The sequence below is a fragment of the Dendrobates tinctorius genome, unplaced genomic scaffold, assembly GCF_039654945.1.
Source record: "Dendrobates tinctorius isolate UK_male_01 unplaced genomic scaffold, ASM3965494v1 ptg000010l, whole genome shotgun sequence".
Classification (NCBI taxonomy): Eukaryota; Metazoa; Chordata; class Amphibia; order Anura; family Dendrobatidae; genus Dendrobates; species Dendrobates tinctorius.
Window position 1 is genome coordinate 8,456,042 of NW_027361678.1, and position 25,561 is coordinate 8,481,602.

General features: G+C 47.6%; 1 protein-coding gene across 1 annotated transcript in view; it reads left to right on the forward strand.

Moving 5' to 3' along the window:
- Positions 1-620: 620 nt before the first annotated feature.
- The window catches only part of LOC141097898 (transmembrane protein 151B), a 37,293-nt gene continuing 12,352 nt past the window's right edge, over positions 621-25,561 (forward strand). Inside the window, exon 1 of the mRNA XM_073585405.1 lies at positions 621-753. Within this exon, the coding sequence (XP_073441506.1) occupies positions 655-753 (99 nt within the window). The 5' untranslated portion in view covers positions 621-654. The remainder of the gene's footprint in view (positions 754-25,561) is intronic.

Sequence of the window (25,561 nt, forward strand, 5' to 3'; positions counted from 1 at the left end):
TAATGTGCTTGGCAGGAGTCCATAGACCTCACAGTGCAGCAAAAAGGGGATGTGCAAGGGTATGAAGTCACAGAGGGTGTAGGATGTTTTTTTTCTTAAGCAGGTAGACACCAAATGCCTATGGCTGGCAGTGGATGGAGTGTGGCTGTGCATGTGTGCTGCTGATACCTCCTGCTCTTTGATTTATTGCTGGGAAGGAAAGGGAGGTGTGCACACAACTGAGACATCAGAGGCAGAAAAAGAAAGCTTGACTCTGATCTGTCACATCTCCACTGGTCTGCTGCAGTTACTTGAAGTTACCTTCTTTTTTTTTCCTGCAGTGCACAGCAGGGTGCCAGCTACTTTGTCCAATATGCCATTTCTGGTTTTGGAGATAAGGTGACCCTTTATGGAGGAGCTGCAATGTGGGGGGTCTAGTATTTAGCCCTCCTCTTGCCTACATGGGTGAATAAGGGAGGGGAGAGAATGTATGAATCCTGCCTTATGCATGGGACTGAAGAACTGTGGTAGAGATGATGGGGTGCAGGCTGCAGCATTGGCTGAGTGCTCACTACTCCAAGTGATGCTGGCTGCTGCTTCTTCTTCTTCTCCTCCTGGGCAACAGGATTTCCTTACACTGCATCAGGGTGACCTGGAGAAATAGAATGGCAAAGGATGTCTACTGAAGTAGAAAGTGAAGCAGCTGCTGAAACCCCAGCAGATACCCCAGGTGAAAATACTATAACTACACCAGAGGTGGATGTTAGAGAGGAGGTGAGCAATGAAGGTCATTTATACTAATGATACAATGTCATACCTTACACTCGCAAAGCATCAAAACAACCCTTCACACATTGATACTATGTAGTTATGTGTTTACTAATACACAATGTCTCATTGTTATTGATCTATATAGTGCATTCATCTTACAGGTAATACTATGTAACTGTTGTCAGAATAGACTGTATTTTACACTGGGGTTTGAATTATTGACACTGTTACTAATTCAGTCACTTGTAAAACTGGCCAAATGTAAAAAATAAATAAATCAATCAATCAATCAGTCAGTGACATTAATATTTCAGTCTCCAGCAGACTAGGGGTTCCATTATTGGTAGTAAGGCACTCAGGCTGCAGTGCTAAGCATCCTTCTTGTGACTGCTGTGCACACACTGCCCCACTGATGAGAGAGGAGAAGCTCCAATGTGCTGCTGTGAGATAAGGCAGACATCCAGGGAATACTACAGCAGCACATAAAACAATCCGAAGGACATGTTCAATGCAGAACCTTTCAGGTCCTATTATTTTTCCTGCAGGCTTCCCACCCCTATGTGCCAAACACAATGCATCGGGGTAGGGGGGGGGTTTATGCTAAGTTCAATGACAACAATACTTATCTTTTTGTCAATGCTGCATTGAACGCTTTGCAGGCATGAGGATAAAAAAAAAAACCCACTGCAGTTCTTCTTCCCGTCAGTTGGATTTTTCGCCCATTGTTAAATTGCAAAATTAAAAAAAAATGCAGAAAATTGTCTTAACCTTATAAATATTCATAGGAAATACCGGTCTAGAATGCGTAAGGTGAAAATTTAAAGGATGGGAGACTTCGATTTGTGAAAAAAAAATATATATATATCAGATGTGAGTGAATATTTGACTGTTTTGGAGTCATATAAATTTTGTAAAGTAAAAAGTTAGTCTGCGTTATATGATGCAAAGACTATTGGCTTTGGACCAGATACAGATAATGACCGTGATGATGCAAGTCTCATCTCTTTGCATGATGCATAGAGCTGATATACAAGGTTTAAAGGCAGTATCACTAGTTCCAGACTTGGTCAGGTCACCTCGATTTTGTCATAAATAGTAGTACTTACATTGTTTCTTGCATTAAGACAGGGAAAAAATATTGGAACCAGTAAAAGTAATGCAGAGTTAAATCTCTGCACCAGTCCATTACTAGCAACATAGATCAGGGGTTTACCTAATAGGGTGGTCCCACAATTACATAAGTGTGCCCCCAAAGGTCAATGTGGAAACAGGTGAAATAGAGCAACCCTTTTATTCAGTCATGGTGGGGACAATGATAACCTTGGTAGAGGATTTCCTATAGACAAGTCTGGCATATGTACGTGACATGGATGATGTCACCAATGGAAATCCATCTATTGGATGGCGGCTTCTCCATTGGGAACCCTTTTCTAGAGGACATGTACTCACTCACATATGGATTTTGGGTATACGCTGAAACAGGCAAGCACTTTACTATGGTAAAGAGTAATAACTATGCCAACACTTTTCTGCCACTAAGACAAGCTGTCATAACCCCATTATTTTTGGGTATTTTTGGCATTTGAATTGATATGTCAGAAATGTTTTTCGTCGTAAACACAATAGCATAAAAAGCAGATAGGATCTGGAAGTAAAAAAAACAAAGCATACTGATGGCATGTAATCCAGCAATGATTCATATTTCCACTTAATTTATCAAATAATTATTATGACATGTTAGGGCATCAACAATAGAGACTGTAAGGCAAACTGAATGTCAAAGTCAAAGCCACTATTACATTTCGATTTTATTGTCTCAACTGTTAAAAGAACGTTTTTCAATCGAGCTGTAAACTTGTAGAGCTGCAGACATCGTTCACACACAGGCATTGCTACATTACAGCAGTGTCGCTTGAACATGATGTCACGTGGAAGGACACCAATATTATACATGCATGAAGCTTACACCTTTTGGATTCGTAGGCTTTTTTTCAGAGATCCAGAGATTATGTGATGCAAAATAGTGAACATAGGTACAGATATTTGAGGAACACTAAAATCTCTGCTGCCAATTATAGTTCTTTTTAAAGGGAATCCCTCAACAGGTTTTTGCTATGTAATCTGAGAACAGCATGGTGTTGGGACAGAGACCCTGATTCTAGCTATGTGTCACTTACAAGGCTGTGTTTTGCTGTTTCAATAAAATCAGTGTTTTATCAGCAGGAGATTATCACTACAGGACAAGGTGTCTTGTGCCTCTTGGTCCAAGCATGTCCCCACTACTGATGAGAAGCTTTCTGTCACTATACAGTGTGCACAGGAAGCTGCCAATCAGTGGTGTGGGTGGGGTTATACACAGCTCAGCATTCAGAGCACTGCTAGATCTGCCGCAGAGAAAACTGTGATTGTATCAAAGTAATAATATGTAGACCAAAATGTGACACATCTCTGGAATCAGGGTCTCTGCCTCTACATCATACTACTCTCAGATTAAATAGCAAAAACCTGCTGACAGATTCCCTTTAATTGCATGACTTAAAGATAAAATTTAGGCTGGATGTTCCCTCCTGTTGAAGCAGAATATTATATTGAAATCATATCATGAGCGAGTATGAAGGTCTTATTATAAGTGTGCTGTCTCTAATTGTCTTATCTTAAAGGGATTGTCATATAAATAATATTTAACCCCTGGAATGATTCAGTGGTTGCACATGCTCACTATGGTTTTACCCTCTTAAGGACTTTGAAACCTTCTATTATCACGATCAAGTGGTGTCCTAGTAGTTGCCCTCCCCCTGCAATGATACATTTACCCCTTATTCTGTGTCATGGGACAAGTCCTTTACACTGGCCATACACATTAGATCATTGTTTGTCAATCCCAAAAGATTGTGGTGGAATTAGACCACGACCTTATGTGCATGTTTCAATATTAGATGTAGAAGAATCAAGCATGTTGGAAATCAGCATCCCCTGTCCTTTGTTGTTGTGTTGGGATATTGGATGCTGCCTGGAGTTACCATTAAAATAAAATGTACATTGGGCAGAACAGTTTAAGCACTTGCAATTCATGCGGTCTCTTAAAGGGAATCTGTTAGCAGGTTTTTGCTATTTAACATGAAAGCAACATGATATAGAACAAGAGCCTGATTTCAAGAATGTGTCATTTATTAGGCTGTGTGTTGTAGTTTCTATACAATCAGTGTTTTATCAGCAGGAGATTATCCCTACCTGAATAGGTCTCATGTGAACTCAGGCTAATCTGTGTAGCCCTGTTCTCACCTCTGATTGGCATGTTGCTGACAGTGTACACAGGAAGTAGCCAATCAGTGGTGGGGTGGGGGTCATACAGAGCTCAGCATTGTGACTACTGCTACAGCAGAGAGAATATGGATTCTTTTCAGAACTGCACCAAACAGCCTAGTAATTGAAACATGGCTGGAATCAGGGCCTCTGTCCCTACATCATCAGATTACATAGAAAAAAAACTGCTGACCGATACTCTTTAAACATGATGCTCAGGGGCCGAGGGTGTATGGCCAGTTTTAGGAATGCAAAAACAACAAAGTGGTGCAATAATAAAAACATGAAACACACAGCATTTTCATGTATATCCTTTTACAGCCAGCTAACTATTCTGCATTTAGGCTGTGTTCACATGCGTTAAAGGTTTCTTTAGGATCCTCCACTGCAAAAGCGCTTTTTAATTAGGTAAAATGATGGATACGCTAATGAAAAATTCAACTGACCGACCAATGGGGGCCATCTGGTGCCATTGGCTCTCCTGCACTATTGTTGTTTTTATTATTCTGCTCTTATGACAGAGCAGAAATATCAACATGTCTGCGAGAGTAAAGATCTGTCCTTGGTGCTGAACTGCCAATTGTTTTAGGCTCATTTTTCTACTTCTAGTATTATGTGACAATTTTGCCTAATCCTTTGTCACTGCTTAGAAAATATTAGAAATATTTCTGAAATCTTAAAATCCAAATAAGACCTAGAATGCTGTAGATAAGCCCCGAAAGGCAGTGGCTGCAGCTCATAGCTGAAAAAGGAGGTGACAGGTTCCCTTTAAGTTATAAATTAACAAGATTCTCAGATGTGCTTCCGTAATTCTGTAATTCAAACATTTAAAGGGAATCTGTCAGTAGGATCAACCCTCCTAAGCCATCTATATGGGCATAACAAGATGAATAAAATGATACATTGATATCTGCGATCTGATGTTTTATTCAAGAGAAATTCATGTTTTTTCTTAATATGTAAATGAGCGGTTAAGATCTTTGGGCCAGGCATAGATCTCCCTGAGAATCTGCCTCCAGAAATTATTTTACATGAAAGGACACATTACCAGTGTGAGACATGTAGATCAAGAGAGCAGACTGTCAGTCATTATGTAAGGGGAGGCCAGGACTATAGTCGTGGCCAGAGACACTGAAGCATGTGTTCCGACCTTCCCTCACAGAAAACTGTAATCCGCTGCTCAGCATACCTGCGTCTTCAGATTTGGGTCCCCCTGGGCACTTCCCAAGTGGCGATGACCCTTCTCCGAGACGACCCTCAGTAATGGAGACACAGTCCAGAATAACTTGAACATTTTCTTTACTTATGACTTCACACATTATATCCACAGTTGGCACATCATGGGATACACATTCAACTTCACTTGTTTCCTCAGCTCTCCCTACTGTGCTGACGCTTCCATACGGCACATGTCCAGACTGGACCATCTTAGACTCCTTTCCAGTTTCTTCCTGGCCTAACCTCACCATGATGACAATTCCTTCTGTCTGTTTCGCCCCAGACTTGAAATTATACGCCACCCAGTTTAGTTGCATCTGGAAAAGCATCCGGCCTGTCTGTACCATTCCCTGTGAAGCTTCAACTTCCTTCTGTTGCTCTCTCCAACCGACTACTGCCTTAAAAGCGCCCGCCCAGGCTATGAGTCACCACATCTTCCTTTTACTGTATTGGCCCACTGCAATGATGCATGCCCAGTGGCCATGGATAACGTGGGCTGTCGCTGCTTAACGTTGCGTAACCGACGACCTGTCCTGGGCCTATAGCCCATGTGGACACTTCGGGCACTTTGGCCCCGTCTGACTACTTGGCCCCGTCTAACTTCCATTTTGCTCTAACCTTAACTCCCCTCCTACTCTTAAGCCTATACTAACTACTAACTGTTCTGTATACTAGAATACCCCTCTCCAGTTTCTAAACAAGAACATTACGCTTTCCCTATACTGTACATGAAATGTAGTGAACATTATCACAACTATGTGCAAGTAAGAGCAATAAAACATGAAGACAAGGCAATGGTAATACCCAGAAGGGTTAGCAGTACCATATCATACATGAGGTAGTACATGTAACATGTAGCAATACCAATTAGCAAAAGGTCATAAAAATTATTAACTTAATCCCTTTACAATTACATGACTCACATTGTTTAATCCCCCAAGCAGTTAAAATAAGCTCTGGAGGCAGATTTTCAGGGAGATCTATGTCTGGCCCATAGAGCTTAACAGCTTATCTATATATTTCAGAGAAATCCACATTGTTCTTTAATAAGACATCAGAATGCAGATATCAAGGTATCATTTTATTCAGCTTCCTGTGACCTACATGCTCATACAGATGTCTTAGGAGGGTAGGTCCTACTGATAGATTCCCTTCAATTGTCAATCCAGGAAGCAAAATCTGATCACATTTTATAATAAATAAATACCAAATTGGCTAGTAAGTCATCCTACCAGCTTAAAAATTATTTTGATTTTTAGATTAGGTGGATAGTTTATACTGTCATGGACAAAAGTGTTAGCACCCTTGAAATTTTTCCAGAAAATGAAGGATTTCTCCCAGAAAATTATCGCAATTACACGTTTTGTTATACACATGTTTATTTCCTTTGTGTGTATTGGTACAACACAAAAAAAGTGAGAAAAAAAGACAAATTGGAGATAATTTCACACAAAACCCCGAAAATGGGCTGGACAAAATTGTTGGCACTCTCAACTTAATATTTGGTTGCACAACCTTTGGAATCAATAACTGCAATCAATCGCTTCCTATAACTATCAACAAAAGCTTCTTACACCTCTCAACTGGAATTTTGGACTACTCTTTTGCAAACTGCTCCAGGTTTCTCTGTGTCACATCGTCCTGGGAGATCTGGGATTAGGAAATCATTATGTATTGTGAATTGCAAGTCTTCCATTTAGCCTATTTGTTTTGATTCCCATGTTAAATGGATTTTGTTTCCTTTGGTGCTGAAGAGGTTAGCTATCCTTTCTATGCTGGTTAGAGTTATGCAGCTCCATCTCACAGCTGTTTCTGACCTGCTCATTTCCTCTCTCTGGCCAGACCTTCTCCTCCTCACCAGTGAAAGATTACTTCCTGGTTCCCTGGAGTTGCTGTGCTGAAGTTGGAGATCATTGATGCTGCTGGAGATCGATGTATGCTATTTTTGGGTGTATAAGTTCCTCATTGTCCTATTCCCATTTGGTTTGTACATGCCTACCCCTCCATATATTTCTCTCTACCTTTAATGAGTGGTTAGTAGGTTAGTTGTCTTGTGTTATCCCTGTTTGTCTTATGTGTTTGTACACCAGCATTTCTGTCCCAGGCCTCCTGGGGAAGGGGGAGGGGACAGCTAAGGGTATAACAGAAGACCAGTAAGGCTGGTGACCCAAACCTCCTCACGTTTAGGGGTACCTTTTGAAGCAGGGATAATTAGGGCCCTGCTCCAAGGATGGTGCAGTGCCCCTTTCCCTAATCTCGTACAATCACAGCGTGACACTCATATTTGAAGGGTGCTTTCTCTAAACAGCAACTTTATGATCTCACAGGTGTTCAATGGGATGTAGATCAGTCTCATTGCTGGCCACTTTCGAACTCTCCAGCGCTTTGTTTCTATCCATTTCTGGGTGCTTCTTGAAGCATGTTTGGGATATTGTCCAGCTGTAAGACCCATGACCTAGGATGCGAAAACCCAGCTTTCTGACACTGAGCACTACATTGTGACCTAAAATCCTTTGGTAATCTTCAGATTGTATATTTTGCACACAGTTAAGGCACCCAGTGGCAGAGGCAGCAAAACCACTCCAGAACATCTTTGAACTTCCACTTTATTTTGCTGTAGGTACTGTGTTTTTTTTCAGTCCTCATTCCGTTTTCAGTAAACAGTAGAATGATGTGCTTTACCAAAAACCTCTATCTTAGTCTCATCTGTCCACAAGACGCTCTCCCTGAAGGACATTGGCTTACATACATTTTGGCAAACTGCATTCTAGCTTTTTTATGCCTCTATCAGCAGTGGGGTCCTCCTTGGTCTCCTACCATAGTGTTTCATTTAAGCAAAATATTGACGGATAATTCATGCTGACACTGATGCACCCTGAGCCTGCAAGACAGCTGGAATTTCTTTGATTGGGGTGACCACGGCGAACTTGGTGAAATGATCCACCATAACAAGACAGTGCTCATACCCCTGGTAGGCAGGACCTATGGTCAGATAGTCCACCGTGAGGAGCTCGAGGGGAGCTGATGTTACAATTGTCTGCACCGGGGCTCATTGCGTGAGAGATTTAGCGAGCTCGCACGGGCGGCATGTTCGGCAAAGTTCTTCCACAGCAGCGTGTAGGCGTGGATGGTACACTGTCTGCTGCAACCATTGCAAAGTCTTTTGAGCACCAAAGTGAGCCCCATTTTCGTGGGCTTCCTGAGCCAGTTGGCTGAGATGGATTCCGGGCGCGATCACCTGCCATGCTGTCGCAGACATTGTTCGTGACACGGCTCTCCGATATAAAAGTCCCTTTTTGATGACTAGTTTCTCCCACTGGCGCAACATCAGCAACATATCCTGGGTCAAAGTCTGTCTCTGTGAGCCAGTGGGCAATTTGACGGTAGCCACCCATCGTCGCAGGAGTCCAATTTCTTCATCTTCCTGCTGCTGTATCCACTTGTCACGCAGCTGTTCCAGCATTCCCCATAAGGGTCCCGGCTGAGGCGCTTCTTGCATGGTGGCTGTAAGCGCGGCGGTGGTGAGGGCGAACGGGGTCTCTTCTCCTAATTCATCATCTCGATTCCTCCCTGGGGTGGTGTGTCAGATTCCGGAGAGTGCGTCAGCGTGCACGTTTTCAGCCCCTCTTTTGTAGATGATCTTGTAGTTGAACTTGGCCATCCGAGCCAGCCACCGCTGCTCCAGGGCCCCCAGTTTGGCATTCTCCAAATGGGCTAGTGGGTTGTTGTCAGTCCGCACCACCACCTCGGAGCCCGCCAGATACTCTGCGAACCGCTCCGTCATTGCCCACACTCAGGGCTGCCACTAGGAATTTCGGGGCCCCATACTGGCAAAATTTTCGGGGCCCCCTTTAGACTCCGCCCAGGCTCCATCCAGCCCCACCTCCACCACTCGAACTGTCCACAGTCCCACCGCTCTCTCTTGGATAAACTCCACTTCTCACCTATCACACATTAACAGTTCCCATCACCAGGTCACACATATAGCCAGCAGCTTTTGCTTTGGCCAAAAGATTGTTTTAAGTCGCCACCATAACAGGGTAGACACTTTTGGCCAGGCCCTACTCTACTGTAACCTATTATTTGTTAAAATATGCAATACAATTTAGGTATATTTTTATTTATTTTTCAATTTTTTAAAATGACCAATAATATCACATACAAGGAACAAATACCACCGCACCATGTCCAGACCACAACTTACCACCACATACAAGGAACAAATACCGCTACACCATGTCCAGACCACATATTACCACCACATAGTGACCTATAATAAGACATACAAGGAACAAATACCGCCATACCATGACCAGACCACATATTACTACCATAGTGACCGAATAATATCACATACAACGAACAAATACCACCGCACCATGAACAGACCGCAAATTACCACCACAAAGTGACCAAATAATAGAATATACAAGGGACAAATACCACTGCACCACGCCCAGACCACATATTACCACCACATGGAGACTGAATACTACAATACTGACATTAATTAAAAAAACATAATACTATGACCATAAGAGACATTATACACACAAGATCTGTACTTAGTATGCAGTGTCTGTGTACAGGTAATATAGTGATCAATGACATTATACACAGGAGCTCTGTATATAATGTACAGGTAACACAGTGATCACCGGTGACATTATACACAGGACCTCTGTACATAGTGTCAGTGTACAGGTAACACACTAACTCACCAGTGATGTCTCTAGGTGAAGTCCTTCATCTTTGTTTTTCATCTTTCATCCAGCACAGATCGCCATCACGTCTTCCAGCCAGGACTTGTCTCTGCAGGAAATAACACAGTTATCTAGAGCTCCGCTTGCAGAACACATTACTTATTTTTTCCCAACTTCTACATTACACCACATGAAGAAAAAAAGGCGACATAGTATCACTCTACACAGTAACAGGACCGCCCCCCCATTTACAACAGTATCCTCAAGAAAATAAAATACATCACTGCAGTAATAATATCCCTTAATTAGCCCCTATGGTAATAATATCCCCCATCCTGACTCCCGTGTGTCTCATTTTTGGCTTCAGCCATATGTTCTCCCATCCCACCCTCATCAGTATCCATTCTGCCCCATATGATCTCCCTCCTGACCAATCTGTCTAAATCGTATCCATCCTGCCCAATGACCCTGCTCCATCTATCTCCAATCATGCCCGGTGTCTCACATTCTGCCCCCTCCTGTGTCTCACTGTCACATTCTGCCCCCTCCTGTGTCTCACTGTCACATTCTGCCCCCTCCTGTGTCTCACTGTCACATTCTGCCCCCTCCTGTGTCTCACTGTCACATTCTGCCCCCTCCTGTGTCTCACTGTCACATTCTGCCCCCTCCTGTGTCTCACTGTCACATTCTGCCCCCTCCTGTGTCTCACTGTCACATTCTGCCCCCTCCTGTGTCTCACTGTCACATTCTGCCCCCTCCTGTGTCTCAATGTCACATTCTGCCCCCTTCTGTGTCTCACTGTCACATTCTGCCCCCTTCTGTGTCTCACTGTCACATTCTGCCCCCATGTCCAGCATTCTGCCCCAGTGTCTTGCATTCTACCCCCAGTGTCCACCATTCTGCCCGCAGCGTCCAACATTCTGCCCCAGCTCACAGCCTGCCCCCATGTCCAGCATTCTGCCCCCAGCGTCCAGCATTCTGCCTCAGTCTCCAGCATTCTGCCCCAGTTTCGAGCATTCTGCCCCATGTCCAGCATTCTGCCCCAGCGTCCAGCATTCTGCCCCATGTCCATTCTGCCCCCAGTATTCTGCCCCATGTCCAGCATTCTGCCCCCAGCGTCCAGCATTCTGCCCCCAGCATTCTGCCCCTAGCGTCCAGCATTCTGCCCCCAGCGTCCAGCATTCTGCCCCCAGCATTCTGCCCCCAGTGTCCAACATTCTGCCCCCAGCATTCTGCCCCCAGCGTCCAGCATTCTGCCCCCAGCATTCTGCCCCCAGCGTCCAGCATTCTGCCCCCAGCGTCCAGCATTCTGCCCCCAGCATTCTGCCCCATGTCCAGCATTCTGCCCCCAGCGTCCAGCATTCTGCTCCCAGCATTCTGCCCCTAGCGTCCAGCATTCTGCCCCCAGCGTCCAGCATTCTGCCCCCAGCATTCTGCCCCCAGCGTCCAGCATTCTGCCCCCAGCGTCCAACATTCTGCCCCCAGCGTCCAGCATTATGCCCCCGGCATTCTGCCCCCAGCGTCCAGCATTCTGCCCCCAGCATCCAGCATTCTGCCCCCAGCATTCTGCCCCCAGCGTCCAGCATTCTGCCCCCAGCATTCTGCCCCAGCATCCAGCATTCTGCCCCCAGCGTCCAGCATTCTGCCCCCAGCATTCTGCCCCCAGTGTCCAACATTCTGCCCCCAGCATCCAGCATTCTGCCCCCAGCATTCTGCCCCCAGCATCCAGCATTCTGCCCCCAGCATTCTGCCCCAGCGTCCAGCATTCTGCCCTATGTCCATTCTGCCCCCAGCATTCCTGCCCCATGTCCAGCATTCTGCCCCCAGCATTCTGCCCCCAGCGTCCAGCATTCTGCCCCCCGCATTCTGCCCCCAGCGTCCAGCATTCTGCCTCCAGCATTCTGCCCCCAGCATCCAGCATTCTGCCCCCAGCATCCAGCATTCTGCCCCCAGCATTCTGCCCCCAGCGTCCAGCATTCTGCCCCCAACGTCCAGCATTCTGCCCCCAGCGTCCTGCATTCTGCCCCCAGCATCCAGCATTCTGCCCCCAGCATTCTGCCCCCAGCGTCCAGCATTCTGCCCCAGCGTCCAGCATTCTGCCCCATGTCCATTCTGCCCCCAGCATTCCTGCCCCATGTCCAGCATTCTGCCCCCAGCATTCTGCCCCCAGCGTCCAGCATTCTGCCCCCAGCATCCAGCATTCTGCCTCCAGCATTCTGCCCCCAGCGTCCAGCATTCTGCCCCCAGCATTCTGCCCCCAGCATCCAGCATTCTGCCCCCAGCGTCCAGCATTCTGCCCCCAGCATTCTGCCCCAGCGTCCAGCATTCTGCCCCAGGCCCCCTGGATAGCCGCTCTCAAAAAAAAAAAAAAAAAAATTCTTCTTACCTTGTTATCTGGCTGTGCTCCAGCGGCGAGGCACCCTCCCTCTCCTAGTCCCACGTGGCACACTGACTGAATGAGGAAGTGGAGGAGCAGAGCAGTGTGTGACGTCAGGTGAGGGCGGAGCTGTGGCTGGACCATTGTGCAGGGGGGGATTTCGGCGCTGGCTGGACCATGGTGCGGGGGGGGGGCCTGCCCGAGGGGCCCGGGGGGCCCGGCAGGCGCTGAGTCTGAATTTAAAATAAAGCTGCAGAAGCCTGTATTAAATGTAGGGGGGCCCCAGCGCGGATCGGGCTGCCAGCATGGTCGGGCCCCCCTAATCACCGGGCCCCATACACATGTAAGGCCTGTCATGCCCTGATGGCGGCCCTGCCCACACTACCGCGAGGAGCTCGAGCTTAAAGGAGCTGTAATTGTCTGGGTTGCGTTCGGAGTCATGCAGCGACCGGCTACCATAGGCGATCACTTTCTTTCGGCCGTCCTGCACCTGTGACAACACAGCTCCTAGTCCCTGGAGGCTCCCGTCGGTATGCAGGATGAACGGTTGCGAGAAATCTGCATACGCCAATACCGGGGCTTCAGAGAGTGCAGCTTTAAGATCTTGAAACGCATCCTCTTGCGATTGCTGCCACTGGACCTTCCATCCATTCGCCCCGGCTGGAGTCCCCTTCAGCAGGTCCTGCAGGGCTTGGGCTCGGCGTGCAAAATTCTTCACGAACCGACGGTAGTAGCCGGCCAACCCCAGGAAGGCCCTCATGTCTTTCACCGTCTCGGGTGTAGGCCACCCCTGGATGGCAGCAACCTTTTCCAGGGATGGTCTGACACCTACCGCCGAGACGGTATGCCCCAGATATTCGATCTGAGTGCGGAACAGGTGGCATTTCTGGGGCTTTACCTTCAACCCGTACTTCTGCAGCCGGCCGAGCACCTGCCCCAACCGCCACAGGTGGTCCTCGAATGTGGCGGAATAGATAATGATATCGTCCAGGTATATCAACGTGGCTTCAAAGCTGAGGTCTCCCAAACACCGCTCCATCAACCGCTGGAAGGTTCCTGGGGTGTTGGCCAGCCCAAACGGCATCCGATTAAACTCGAACAGTCCCATGGGAAGGATAAATGCCGTCTTGGCTCTGTCTTCCTCCGACATCGGCACCTGCCAGTATCCACTAGCCAGGTCTAGAGTTGAGAAGTACGTTGCGTTCCCCATGGCGGACAGAGACTCTTCTATGCGGGGCAGTGAATACGAGTCCTTGATGGTGCAGGCGTTCAACTTTCGGTAATCCACACAAAAACGCAGAGTGCCATCTTTTTTGCGAACCAGTACAATGGGGGCCGCCCAGGGGCTCTGGCTTTCTCGTATGACCCCCTTCCGAAGCATTTGAGCCAATAGGGTTTTCACTTCCTGATATAGCTGCGGTGGAATTTGCTGATATCGCTCCCGGATTGGGGCCACTCCTGCCATGGGGATCCCATGCGTGATGGCCGTGGTACATCCAAAGTCATCCTCATGAGTGGCGAAGACACTGTAATATTGTCCGAGAAGTGTCTCTACCTGGAGAAGTTGGGCAGGCGCTAGGCCGGAAAGTTCGGCCCGCATTCTCTCCAGGATGGCTCGATCTTTCTCCTGGGTCGAGGATATGGCAGTCTGTAGGGTCCGTATCGTCACTGCCCAAGGATCTTCGGGCTGCACCTTCAACTGGACCGCGGGGTCCGGCAGCATCTCCTCCAAAGGCCTTACTAGTTTGGCCATTTCGGCCTGGGGCTTCAAGGCGATATCTTGGTCTTCCAGGTTGACACAACGCACCAGGACGGTCCCCTCCCGCACCGTGGCCAGGGAGCGGGCTACCAGTATGCCGGGGTGCAGGTGCTCTGAGTAGCATGGTTCCACCTGCACCTCCACACCCTCCAGTGGCATCGGGGCGCGGATCGGCAAGGCCACCACTGTCTGCCCTGGAGGAAGCACGAGCGGGGGAGCCGCCGGCGCGATGACCTTGCCCAGCGCCTCACCCTCCTGGCACTCCTGGAGCACTCGCGCCTCCGGCACCAACCGCTGTGTCAGGACTCTGAACATTTTTACCTTTTTGCATTACTGCCCTTTTCCAAGATGGTGTCCTTGGTCTCATGTGCATTGTGTCCTCCTGCTATAAAACTCCACCCCAGCCTTCAGTCTGTGCTTGAGTATTCTGCCTTGCATCCAGCTCCTGACCTCTGATTGCTCCCTGGCTATATTCCGTCTCCTGTAAACCTGTGTGGTGATCCTGCTGCTCTGCTCTGAGTTCCTGCTGCATACTCCAGTTTCCAGAACTCTTCTTCCTCTGCTGCTCGTGTTTCACTTCCATCTGCATTTGCTGGACATGTAAGCTGTTCCTGCTCTGCAAGAGCATGAGACTATTTTCCTGGTCAAGCTAAGATAAGATTTGAACTGCCTTTTAAGCTTACCTATCTGTGTCTGGACTAAGACAAGGATTTATTCATGCCAAGTATCTTCAAGAAATAACTGTGCTTCATAGACTTTTTGCTTGATTGCATCTTCCTCTGAAGTTCCTATAGACTGCTAAGCTGCTTCTTATATTTTCTCCAAGTGTTGTGGACTTGAGTTTCTTTCTGCATCTGTTGTATCACCGTGTGTTAATATAGACTTTACCACTTATAAAGCTGTGTCCTGTAGTCATCTTGTTCCATGCACAGAGTCTCCTGAGTTATCCCCTATAATTATTACAGGATACTCAAGCCCTATAAAAAGGAGACTGCTGGAACAATGACTGCAGAAAGCAGACTAGAGCAGGTGTTTTCCATAATTAGATCACTGCAGAAAGATGTGGAAGGTCTACAAAAGAAGTTTGGAAGCTTTGAACAACAAGTGTTTGGACAGACTTTGCAGGACTTAAGCAACCGCATGGCAGCCCAGGAAAACAAACTTGCTGGCATAGAGTCCCAGTATGGACGGGCTTTTCAGGACATAAGCACGCAAATAGCTGCACAAGTAACTTTACCCGCTGGGCAACCGCCACCAGCTAGCCCACCCAAGTTGCCCCCATTCAGATTTAATGGTGATCGCGACAAATTTCGTGGCTTTGTGAATCAATGTATGCTATATTTTGATGTGCATGCCGACCGTTTTCCTACTGATCGATCCAAGGTATTGTGTGTAATAATGCTACTGACCTCACGAGCGCTCGCCTGGGCGAATCCAATGATTGAGTCTCGTGACCCACGGTTAAATAACTTGGATGATTTCTTGGCCGCTATGGCATTAATGTTTGATGACCCTAATCGCCGTGCAACCGCTGAATCTGCTTTGTTGTCTTTACGCCAGGCTAAACGTTCTGTTATTGAGTATGCCACTGAATTCAGGAGATTAGCGGTAGATACCAATTGGGACAGTTATGCACAATTGCCTATTTTTAAGAGGGGTCTGTCTAGTGTTGTAAAGGATGAACTAGCTCGCTCTGAGTCACCACAAGAGCTAGAGACATTTATACAGCATTGTGTGCGCATAGACATTCGCCTTACTGAGCGTAGGCAGGAGAAATTTGCTGCATATAACCGTATTTCTAACTTTTCCCTTCCTTCCAAAGAGCCTGCAGGTAAAACCTCTCGGGAGGGGGAGGAGGTGCCCATGCAAATTGATTCCGTTCAGAGGCGCGAGAGTAATGAGCGCCGGGAGCATCGCCTTCGTGAGAGTCTGTTTCTACTGCGGTCAGTCTGACCACTTTTTAATCAACTGTCCCAAGTGTCCCAAGCGGCCTAATAAGGTGCTAGCAGCAGTAGGAGAATATGACAACTGTGATGATGAATCTGACATCTCTGAATGTAGCCTGCCTCTAAACGCTGTATTTCATTCACTTTCTATGACTTCACCCCCCAAGGAGCTGAAGGAGAAGAACTCTCACTGTTCTCTCCCTATTAAGATCCTGTGTTCAGGAGAGTGGATTTCCAGTGCAGCTATGATTGCCACCTGCACCAGAGACAATTTCATGGATATCGCATTTGCCAAGGAACATGGTATTAAAATTCAGCAAAGAGCCTCTCCACTTACCATGGAAACAGTGGATGGGTCACCTTTAATCTCTGGGCCTGTGGATCAGGAGACCGTACCCCTTGAAATTTTGTTGGAGCCTAGTCATCAGGAGCAACTTTCTTTCTTGCTAATTTCTTCTCCTCATTTTCCTGTGATTTTAGGCATTCCTTGGTTGCGTTCTCAGAACCCAAGTATCAACTGGGAAACCAAGGAGATCATCTTTCCAACAAGGAGCAACGCAGCATTAACAGAAGCTGTCCCTGAGTCCATGGCCATAGAACCACATGTACAGGTATTTACTTTACCTTCAGCATATAAAGAGTTCTCTGACATCTGTGACAAGAAGAATGCAGATCAGCTTCCTCCACACAGGCATTATGACTGTCCCATTGAGCTGCTTCCTGGGGCAGCTATTCCTTTTGGTAACGTATACCCTTTGGCGGCACCTGAGCTTCAAGCCTTAAAGGAGTATATTGATGAAAATCTGGCCAAAGGCTTCATACGTCCTTCTTCCTCACCAGCAGGGGCACCTATATTTTTTGTAAAGAAGAAGGATTGGACCCTGAGACCCTGTGTTGACTATCGGGAACTTAATAAGGTAACCATACGAAATAGTTACCCTTTGCCTCTGATTCCCGAATTACTGGAAAGAGTCCGCCATGCTAAAGTGTTCTCTAAACTAGATCTTCGTGGGGCTTATAATTTGGTGCGTATTCGTCCAGGGGATGAGTGGAAGACAGCATTCAGATGCCGGTATGGACACTTTGAATATCTTGTGATGCCCTTCGGCCTTTGTAACGCCCCTGCAACGTTTCAACACCTTGCTAACGACATTTTCAGAGATTTGTTGGACCAGTTTGTGGTGATCTATTTGGACGATATACTAATCTTTTCTGACTCTCTACAGGAACATGAAATACATGTCAAGACTGTTTTAAGACGTCTGAAAGAGAACCATCTGTATATTAAGCCGGAGAAATGCGAGTTCCATCGTTCTGAGATACAGTTCTTGGGGTATATCATCTCTCCCCAGGGGCTGAACATGGAATCCGGTAAGATTCAGGCTATCCTTGACTGACCAGTACCCAAGAACGTTAAGGAGGTCCAACGTTTTATTGGTTTTGCAAATTTCTACAGACGCTTTATTCGAAATTTTTCTGATATTGTCCGTCCCATTACTTCCTTGACAAAGAAGGAAAAGCCCTTTAAGTGGTCATCACAGGCTCAAGAAGCTTTCGATCGGCTTAAGATCTGTTTCACCTCAGCACCACTGTTGATACACCCAGATCCAACACTTTCTTTCATTGTGGAGGTGGACGCTTCCGATAATGCTTTGGGGGCGATTCTCTCCCAAAGAACTGGAGAGAAGGGTCTGCTACATCCTTGTGCTTTCTTTTCCCATAGACTAACCTCAGCAGAGAAGAATTACGACGTGGGAGACAAGGAATTGCTGGCCATTATTGCGGCTTTCAAAGAATGGAGACATCATCTGCAAGGAGCTGCACAACAGATCATAGTGCTAACTGACCATCGCAATTTAGAGTTCCTTAGATCCGCTAGATGTCTTTCTCCTCGTCAGGCTCGTTGGAACTTATTTTTAAACCAATTTAACTTTGTTATCTCGTACCGTCCAGGTTCTCGTAATGGGAAGGCTGATGCTCTATCCCGAATCCATGCTGCGGATTCCGTACCTGGAGCCCCGCCCAAGACCATTCTATCGGATGCCAATTTCATCGGAGTTATCCACGACCAGGACTTGTGGAAGGAGTGCAGGGAGGCTTATGACGGTGATGTATTTCTGGCCAACCCACCAGTGGATATTAATCTTGTCTTTAAGGGTGGCATGTGGTTCAGAGATCGACGTATCTACGTCCCTGAGGTCGTCCGTCTGCAGATCCTCAAGTTGGTACATGACTCCAAGTTGGCTGGTCATAGGGGGGTACAGAAGACACAAGAGTTCCTGAGCCGATTCTTCTGGTGGCCAACTTGCCTGAAGGATACCAAGGACTCTTGCGAGGTATGTGCTCGTTACAAGACTCCTCATGTGGCACCTACGGGTCTTCTACAACCATTACCTGTTCCGTCTCGCCCTTGGGGGTCTATATCAATGGACTTTATCGTGGAGCTGCCCACATCGGGGGGCATGAATACAATCATGGTGGTAGTTGATCGCCTGACCAAAGCTGCCCATTTTGTTCCATGCACCGGCCTCCCCTCAGCTAAAGATACAGTGAACTTGGTTATACAGAATGTCTTTCGGTTACATGGGGTCCCGGATGAGATCATCTCTGACCGGGAAGTACAGTTCACTTCAAGATTCTGGAAGGGGTTTTGCTCTGCACTCAATATTAAGGTCTGTCTCTCTTCCGCTTACCATCCTCAGACTAATGGTCAGACTGAACGGACCAACCAGACGCTGGAACAATATCTAAGATGCTATGTCAGCCATCTCCAGGATGACTGGTTGGAGTTGCTACCATTAGCCGAATTTTCATATAACAATTCTCAGAGCGCCTCCACTAAATTTACACCTTTCTTTGCCAATCTGGGTTATCATCCGTGTATCTTACCTAGGTCGCCAATTAATTCTCTGGTTCCGGCAGTGGAGGAAAGACTGACTGCGTTGAGGCAAAATCTGGAAGTTCTGAAGGAATCCCTGACCACAGCTCAAGAACGTTATAAGAAATCGGCTGACAGATTCCGTAAACCTGCACCCATGTTTAAGGTAGGAGATTCCGTGTGGTTAGCAACTAAGAATCTGAAGTTAAACGTTCCTTCACAGAAACTTGGACAGAAATTCATTGGCCCTTTCAAGATCAACGGTATTGTGAGCTCTGTGGCCTGCCGGCTGAAGCTGCCTAGGACTATGAAGGTACACCCAGTTTTTCATGTATCATTACTAAAGCCTGTATCTCCTAATGCCTTCCAGGGACGTGTTGTGCCACCTCCACAGCCTGTGGTGATTGATGAGCAAGAACAATTTGTGGTGGAGGAAATTATCGATTCCAGGATTCGCAGGAATCGGCTCCAATATCTGATAAGATGGCAGGGATATTCCCCTGAGGAAGACTCTTGGGAACCTGTGGAAAACATCAATGCCCAACAGAAGATTTCTTGTTTTCATCGGAGATTCCCTGAGAAACCAGGTCCAGGATCGTCCTGAGGCCGCTTCTAAGGAGGGAGTAATGTCAGGACTCTGAACATTTTTACCTTTTTGCATTACTGCCCTTTTCCAAGATGGTGTCCTTGGTCTCATGTGCATTGTGTCCTCCTGCTATAAAACTCCACCCCAGCCTTCAGTCTGTGCTTGAGTATTCTGCCTTGCATCCAGCTCCTGACCTCTGATTGCTCCCTGGCTATATACCGTCTCCCGTGAACCTGTGTGGTGATCCTGCTGCTCTGCTCTGAGTTCCTGCTGCATACTCCAGTTTCCAGAACTCTTCATCCTCTGCTGCTCGTGTTTCACTTCCATCTGCATTTGCTGGACATGTAAGCTGTTCCTGCTCTGCAAGAGCATGAGACTATTTTCCTGGTCAAGCTAAGATAAGATTTGAACTGCCTTTTAAGCTTACCTATCTGTGTCTGGACTAAGACAAGGATTTATTCATGCCAAGTATCCTCAAGAAATAACTGTGCTTCATAGACTTTTTGCTTGATTGCATCTTCCTCTGAAGTTCCTATAGACTGCTAAGCTGCTTCTTATATTTTCTCCAAGTGTTGTGGACTTGAGTTTCTTTCTGCATCTGTTGTATCACCGTGTGTTAATATAGACTTTACCACTTATAAAGCTGTGTCCTGTAGTCATCTTGTTCCATGCACAGAGTCTCCTGAGTTATCCCCTATAATTATTACACGCTGGAAGACCTGCCCTTGGGCCGTGTGAGAACCCCAGTGGCTCAGAGTCTCTTGTGTGGGCTCATTGAGGAGGAGGTTGCCGAACTCTCGTAGTATGTTCATACCCAGAGTAACCGGATGTTTGCTGTTTGTGTCTCCCTGGGTCAGGACTACTCCCCGGCGGCTGAGTGATTTGCCGCTTATCGAAATCTGCATCCAAGCTACTCCGACGACAGGAACTGGTAGCTGGTTGGCGGCTACCTACTTTATCACAGTCCCCCACTGAGGTCTCACTGCTTTGGGAAAATGCTGCCGAAAATAAGTCTCTGGCATGGTCGTTACTTGCGATCCCGTATCTACTAGGCATCGCACGGCACGGCCTTCGATCTCTGCCCATACCACTGGGCACCGCGCGACCAGGTCTTCGTGACTTTCTCCACCCAGTGTGGTGGGCTCCGGCTCCGGGCGGCGTCTCCACGGCTCAGGGTCCTCTGCTCTTCTTGGCCAGCGGGGCGGGTTTCCCCTGGAATGTGGGCACTCTCAGGCGGAGTGACCCAATTCTCCACAATCGCAACAGGCGAATGGTTGTGGGGACCGACTTGGGTGAGGGCCGCGATGGTTCATGCCTCCTTTACCCGGCCCTGGCCATCTCCTTGTGGCCACTTCCTTGGCTTCAGCCAGTTCATCTTTAATACTCTGTATCTCTTGCTTCATCTCTTGTACCCAGTGGGGTTCACTCAGGGCGCTAACGGATGCTTCGATACTCCGAGCCATCCCCACGGGGACCGTCACCTCTTGTTCCTGTTCCCGAACCCGTGCCTCCTTCCCTATTTCTGAAAAGGTCAGATGCGGGTCCACTCACACCCGCTCCTGCAAAGCCTGTCTTGTCAGGGTGTCTCGTAGCACGGTCACTAACAGGTCACGTAATGTTACGTCCACGATCCCCACGCCAACTCCATCCTTCCTTTCAATGGTTAAAAACAGTTCCTGCAAAACATTCATATACTGGGTCACTGTTTCCCCCCTCTTTCTGCATGCATCCAAACATCTGGGTTCTCAGTTCCCCCATATCGGTCGGGTCCCCATAGGTCTCTTCTAAGATCTGTAACACCCTGACGAAGGTATTTCGCTGCCCCCGGGGCCTCAACTCGGTATCCCGGGCTTCCCCGTCCAACGCCATCAGGGCCACTTCTGCCTCTAGGTCAGGGGTAAGCGGATGCATCCTAAATAACCCACGCATTCGCTACGTTCAGTTCCACAGCATAGTATTGCTGCCGGAGTACCTGGGTAGATTGCTTAGCATAGCCCCCAAAGAAATGCTGGGCGGGGGGGCCCTTGTTGTCTGCGCTCGGAGACTGCATCCTGCCGACTGCGCCAAATGTGGTAAAGCAGGTACACAGGATGCAGTGAGGAGACGCGAGACGGTCTGGTGTTTTTAGTAATAACTTTTATAGGTAACTATCCGCAGGGGTAGTCTAAGCAACCGAACAAATAACAGGAATTGTCCTCGCAGGGACTCAATACAAGCCAACACGGAAATCTAAGAACACGACTAAGTCCGGCAGAGCCGGCCACTATAGGGCCGCGGTATGGCCGACTACGGGTCCTTAACTATACAGTGTCACTTAACCGGCTCAACGTCCCTCGGCGTCCCGGACGATGGTTCCTCGGCGTAGCAGCCGCTGGGCCCAGCCGCTGAAGATCTTTTGTAGTCTTCGAGCGTTCCAACGCTCCTGTGAAGCAGGGGCACAACAGGCCCAGGAGGAGTCCTCGGACAGATGGGCCGCAGCCCCCGGATAGGGACAAGCAGCGGCGATGCGGGGTGGCAGCTAGCAGGCCACCTGCGCAGCTAGCGACTGCAACGGAGAACCCGCGGCGAGCAACAGCCCGGCCCTTGCCGCATGCTGGAGCGGGACAGTGGTGGCCACCAACGGCACAGAACTAGCCGCAGCCACGGGTAGAAGCGGGGCAGCTGTGCGCGGCGGGAGACTGGCCGGAGCCTCGGGCTGAAGTGAGGCAGCAGAAGCCGGGCTGGAGGAAGGTGGCGGCCGCTGGTCGACGCGGGGCAGCGGTTCTCTGACGGTGGTCTTGGCACCGTCCCACTGATGTCCGAGGGGAGTATCTCTCCTGTCTCTGGCCTCCTTCCTGGCTCTGGTAAGTCGCTCTGGCTCTCAGTCGCTCCCACGATCTCTTGCTCCTTCTGTCTCGTTCTGCTGACTCACTGTGACTCGCATTCTCCGCCCCTTTTATATTGGCTCCTCCTCCAGTTCACCTGTCAATCTCCACGGTCTGTCCCTGAACTCTGTCCCCCGGAACCCATGTGACGGTCCCCTTGGTTCCGACCCGGACACTCGGCGGGGACCCTCTCTTCCACACTAGGAGGAGGGTAACAAGTCGTCCCACTTTTTCTCCTCCCTGGACAAGCTGGTTTATCAGTCACACTGACGTCACTCCTGGATTAGACAGGGTACAGGCTCCGGGCAGTGAAGCGGGCACCAGGACTGTGTAAGTGCCCCGTCGAGGGTTATAGGCGTCCCCATACCTGCTTTTGAACTACTACTGCTGCTGCTGTGGACTTTGTTAGGTAAAACACAGAAAGTTATATCTTGTTCATTGCATCTTCATTAAAACGTTTCCCTGTTGGATTAAAACCGTGCTAGAGTGTTTCCCTGGACTCTCTTCATCAGTGACTGTGACGGAAAGGTAATTGCCTGGGACCGTATCTGTCTGTTCTATGTGCAAGGGGCGGGGGTGCTTGTGGACTGTTACTTCAAATAGACTCGGTCATGGCTACCACCCCGTGCCACCTTGTTACACGGTCTGTCCGTGGATCTCCCAACGTGAACTCGGCAGCTTCCTACTTATATGCAAGAACAGTCTGTGCATTGCCATCAATTCATGGCCCAAGTTTCACGGACGTCTGCATGAGCCCTTATGTGTATCTACGATGCAGGTAGACCCTGAACATATCTCACCAGCCTCATGATCAGTGTGTATGGATGCCTACTCACCACCTACCCAGGTCTCCCAGTGCATGGGGTCTCTGCCACCAGTGTGGTCTCACGATCCGATGGAAGCTTTGGTTACGTCTCTGTCTCACATCAGCAACAGGGGGTGACCTTGCAATTTACCTGCTCACACTCCAAAATATTCCCCCCCTATATAGATGCAAATATGTAGTAACTGTCAGCTTTTGTATCACGATATCATTTCACGCCATGTGTCCTACCAAATAGAGGACCCATGACAGATCACCCATGAAAGAGCACCCATGACCTCAGCAACATGGATTCATTGTAGAGCCATATCAGATTTACACAAACATATACTTTATATTGCATTATATGGGTGAACGAGCTCTCGTAAGTTCAAAACAAATTGAAAGTTAAAATCTTAAAAAAAAAATAAAAAAAAAAGTATTTTTCAACCCGTTATACTTTATATACCCCAAAATGGTGCAATTAAAAACACAACTTGTCGAGCAGAAAACAAGTCTTGATATAGCAACGTCTACAGAAAAATAGAACTTGGTAATAAAAAAAAGCATAAATAAACCTCTGTCATCAAGACCGGGAATAGCTGCAGATTACGAAGGCGTAAAAAAATAAATTTTAGATAGATATATATATATATATATATATATATATATATATATCTATAATAATAAATGCCCTAAGCAGCTTCCGGTTGTAACAACTTCCGTCCAGTTGTAACCGGTGACGTCACCACACACACACGCACATGTTAACCCTCAACACACCACACCGCCTCAACACACACTCCTCTCACCTTTCACCTCCACTCACTCTTTCACTCCACATACGTTCCTTTCTCTCACTCCGTGTCTCATACTCACACCGTCATCGTCGCTGCCCCGACATCTTCCTCCGCCGCCGCGATCCTGGATCCAGACGTTCTCCAGGCCGGCCACATGTTCTTGCGGAGACGCCATCTTGGATTTCGTGAAATCCCGCGATATTCAAGATGGCGTCGCCGCAAGAACATGTCGCTGGCGTGGACGACTCGGGATCCAAAAAGATGGCGTCGGCGAAATCTCGCGAGATTACGCCGACGCCATTTTGGATTCCGATGTCGTCCACGCCAGCGACATGTTCTTGCGGCGACGCCATCTTGAATATCGCGGGATTTCACGAAATCCAAGATGGCGTCGCCGCAAGAACATGTCGGCGGCCTGGAGAACGTCTGGATCCAGGATCGCGGCGGCAGAGGAAGATGTCGGGGCAGCGACGATGACGGTGTGAGTATGAGAGATGGAGTGAGAGAGAAAGGGTCATATGTGGAAAGAGTGAGTGGACGTGAGTGGAGATGGTGAAAGGTGAGAGGAGTGTGTGTTGAGGAGGTGTGTGTGTATTGAGGGTTAACATGGCAAGAGGTGTGTCACTATCCTCTCGATGCGATAGCATCGGGCCTTAATCTAGTATATATATATACTCTTTAAACCCAAAATTTCTGCAGATGAACCCTGCATAGGGTGGAGAGGACCGTTGTGATATTGTCTCATTTACGTAGCATAGTGTACATAGTGACGCCAGGTTTTATGTAAGTGGTATAGTGAATTCTGCATTTTTCTCATGGAGATTGATAAGTCAGCAATAGCCAGTGCGCCAGCTGCTCAACACCTGCAAGCACTGTCCGCTGTGCGTGTTCTGTCAGCAATAGCTGCAGCCCTGTCAGCATTAGCTATGCCACTGTGACAAAATTAATGCTGTCCGCTAGCTGTTAGATGTACGCTGTGTCACTTGAGTTTATGAACAGATCTCATAAAATCATATTGTGGTGTCCAATATTTTCACATATAAAGCTTCTAAAAGGAGAATCAATTCTTCTGCAGCTTTTGCATTATAGATAAAGAAGAAATCTGATGAATTCTCACCTGTAGCCATGATTCCAAAATATCAGAATTAGGCTGCATTTCCACGATGAGTTTTTGGTGAGTTTTTTACACTGCATATTTTTTGAAAAAATGGAAGTAACCTATTTTACTTAATGGTTGCAGAAAAGGTGCAGAAAATCTGCAACATCAAAATCTCACCAAAAGCTCATCAATGGGACAATGCCTTAGGGAACATAGCCTTAGGGTATGACATTACTTTCAAGCTGGTCCTCTCCGAAACCCATCTGAAAAAGTGCCCAAAAACTCTGTAAAGGATGAACATGTGCATTTCTATGTAAAAACGACTCACTGTTCATATGTACAGTATTTTTTTAACTATAAGACGCACTCTTTTTCCCAAAATTTGGCAGGAAAATGGGGGTCTTATAGTCCAAATGTAGCTTATGGGTGGGCGGCGGATCGGGGTCACAGCAGGCAGCATCAGGGTTGCCACTGCA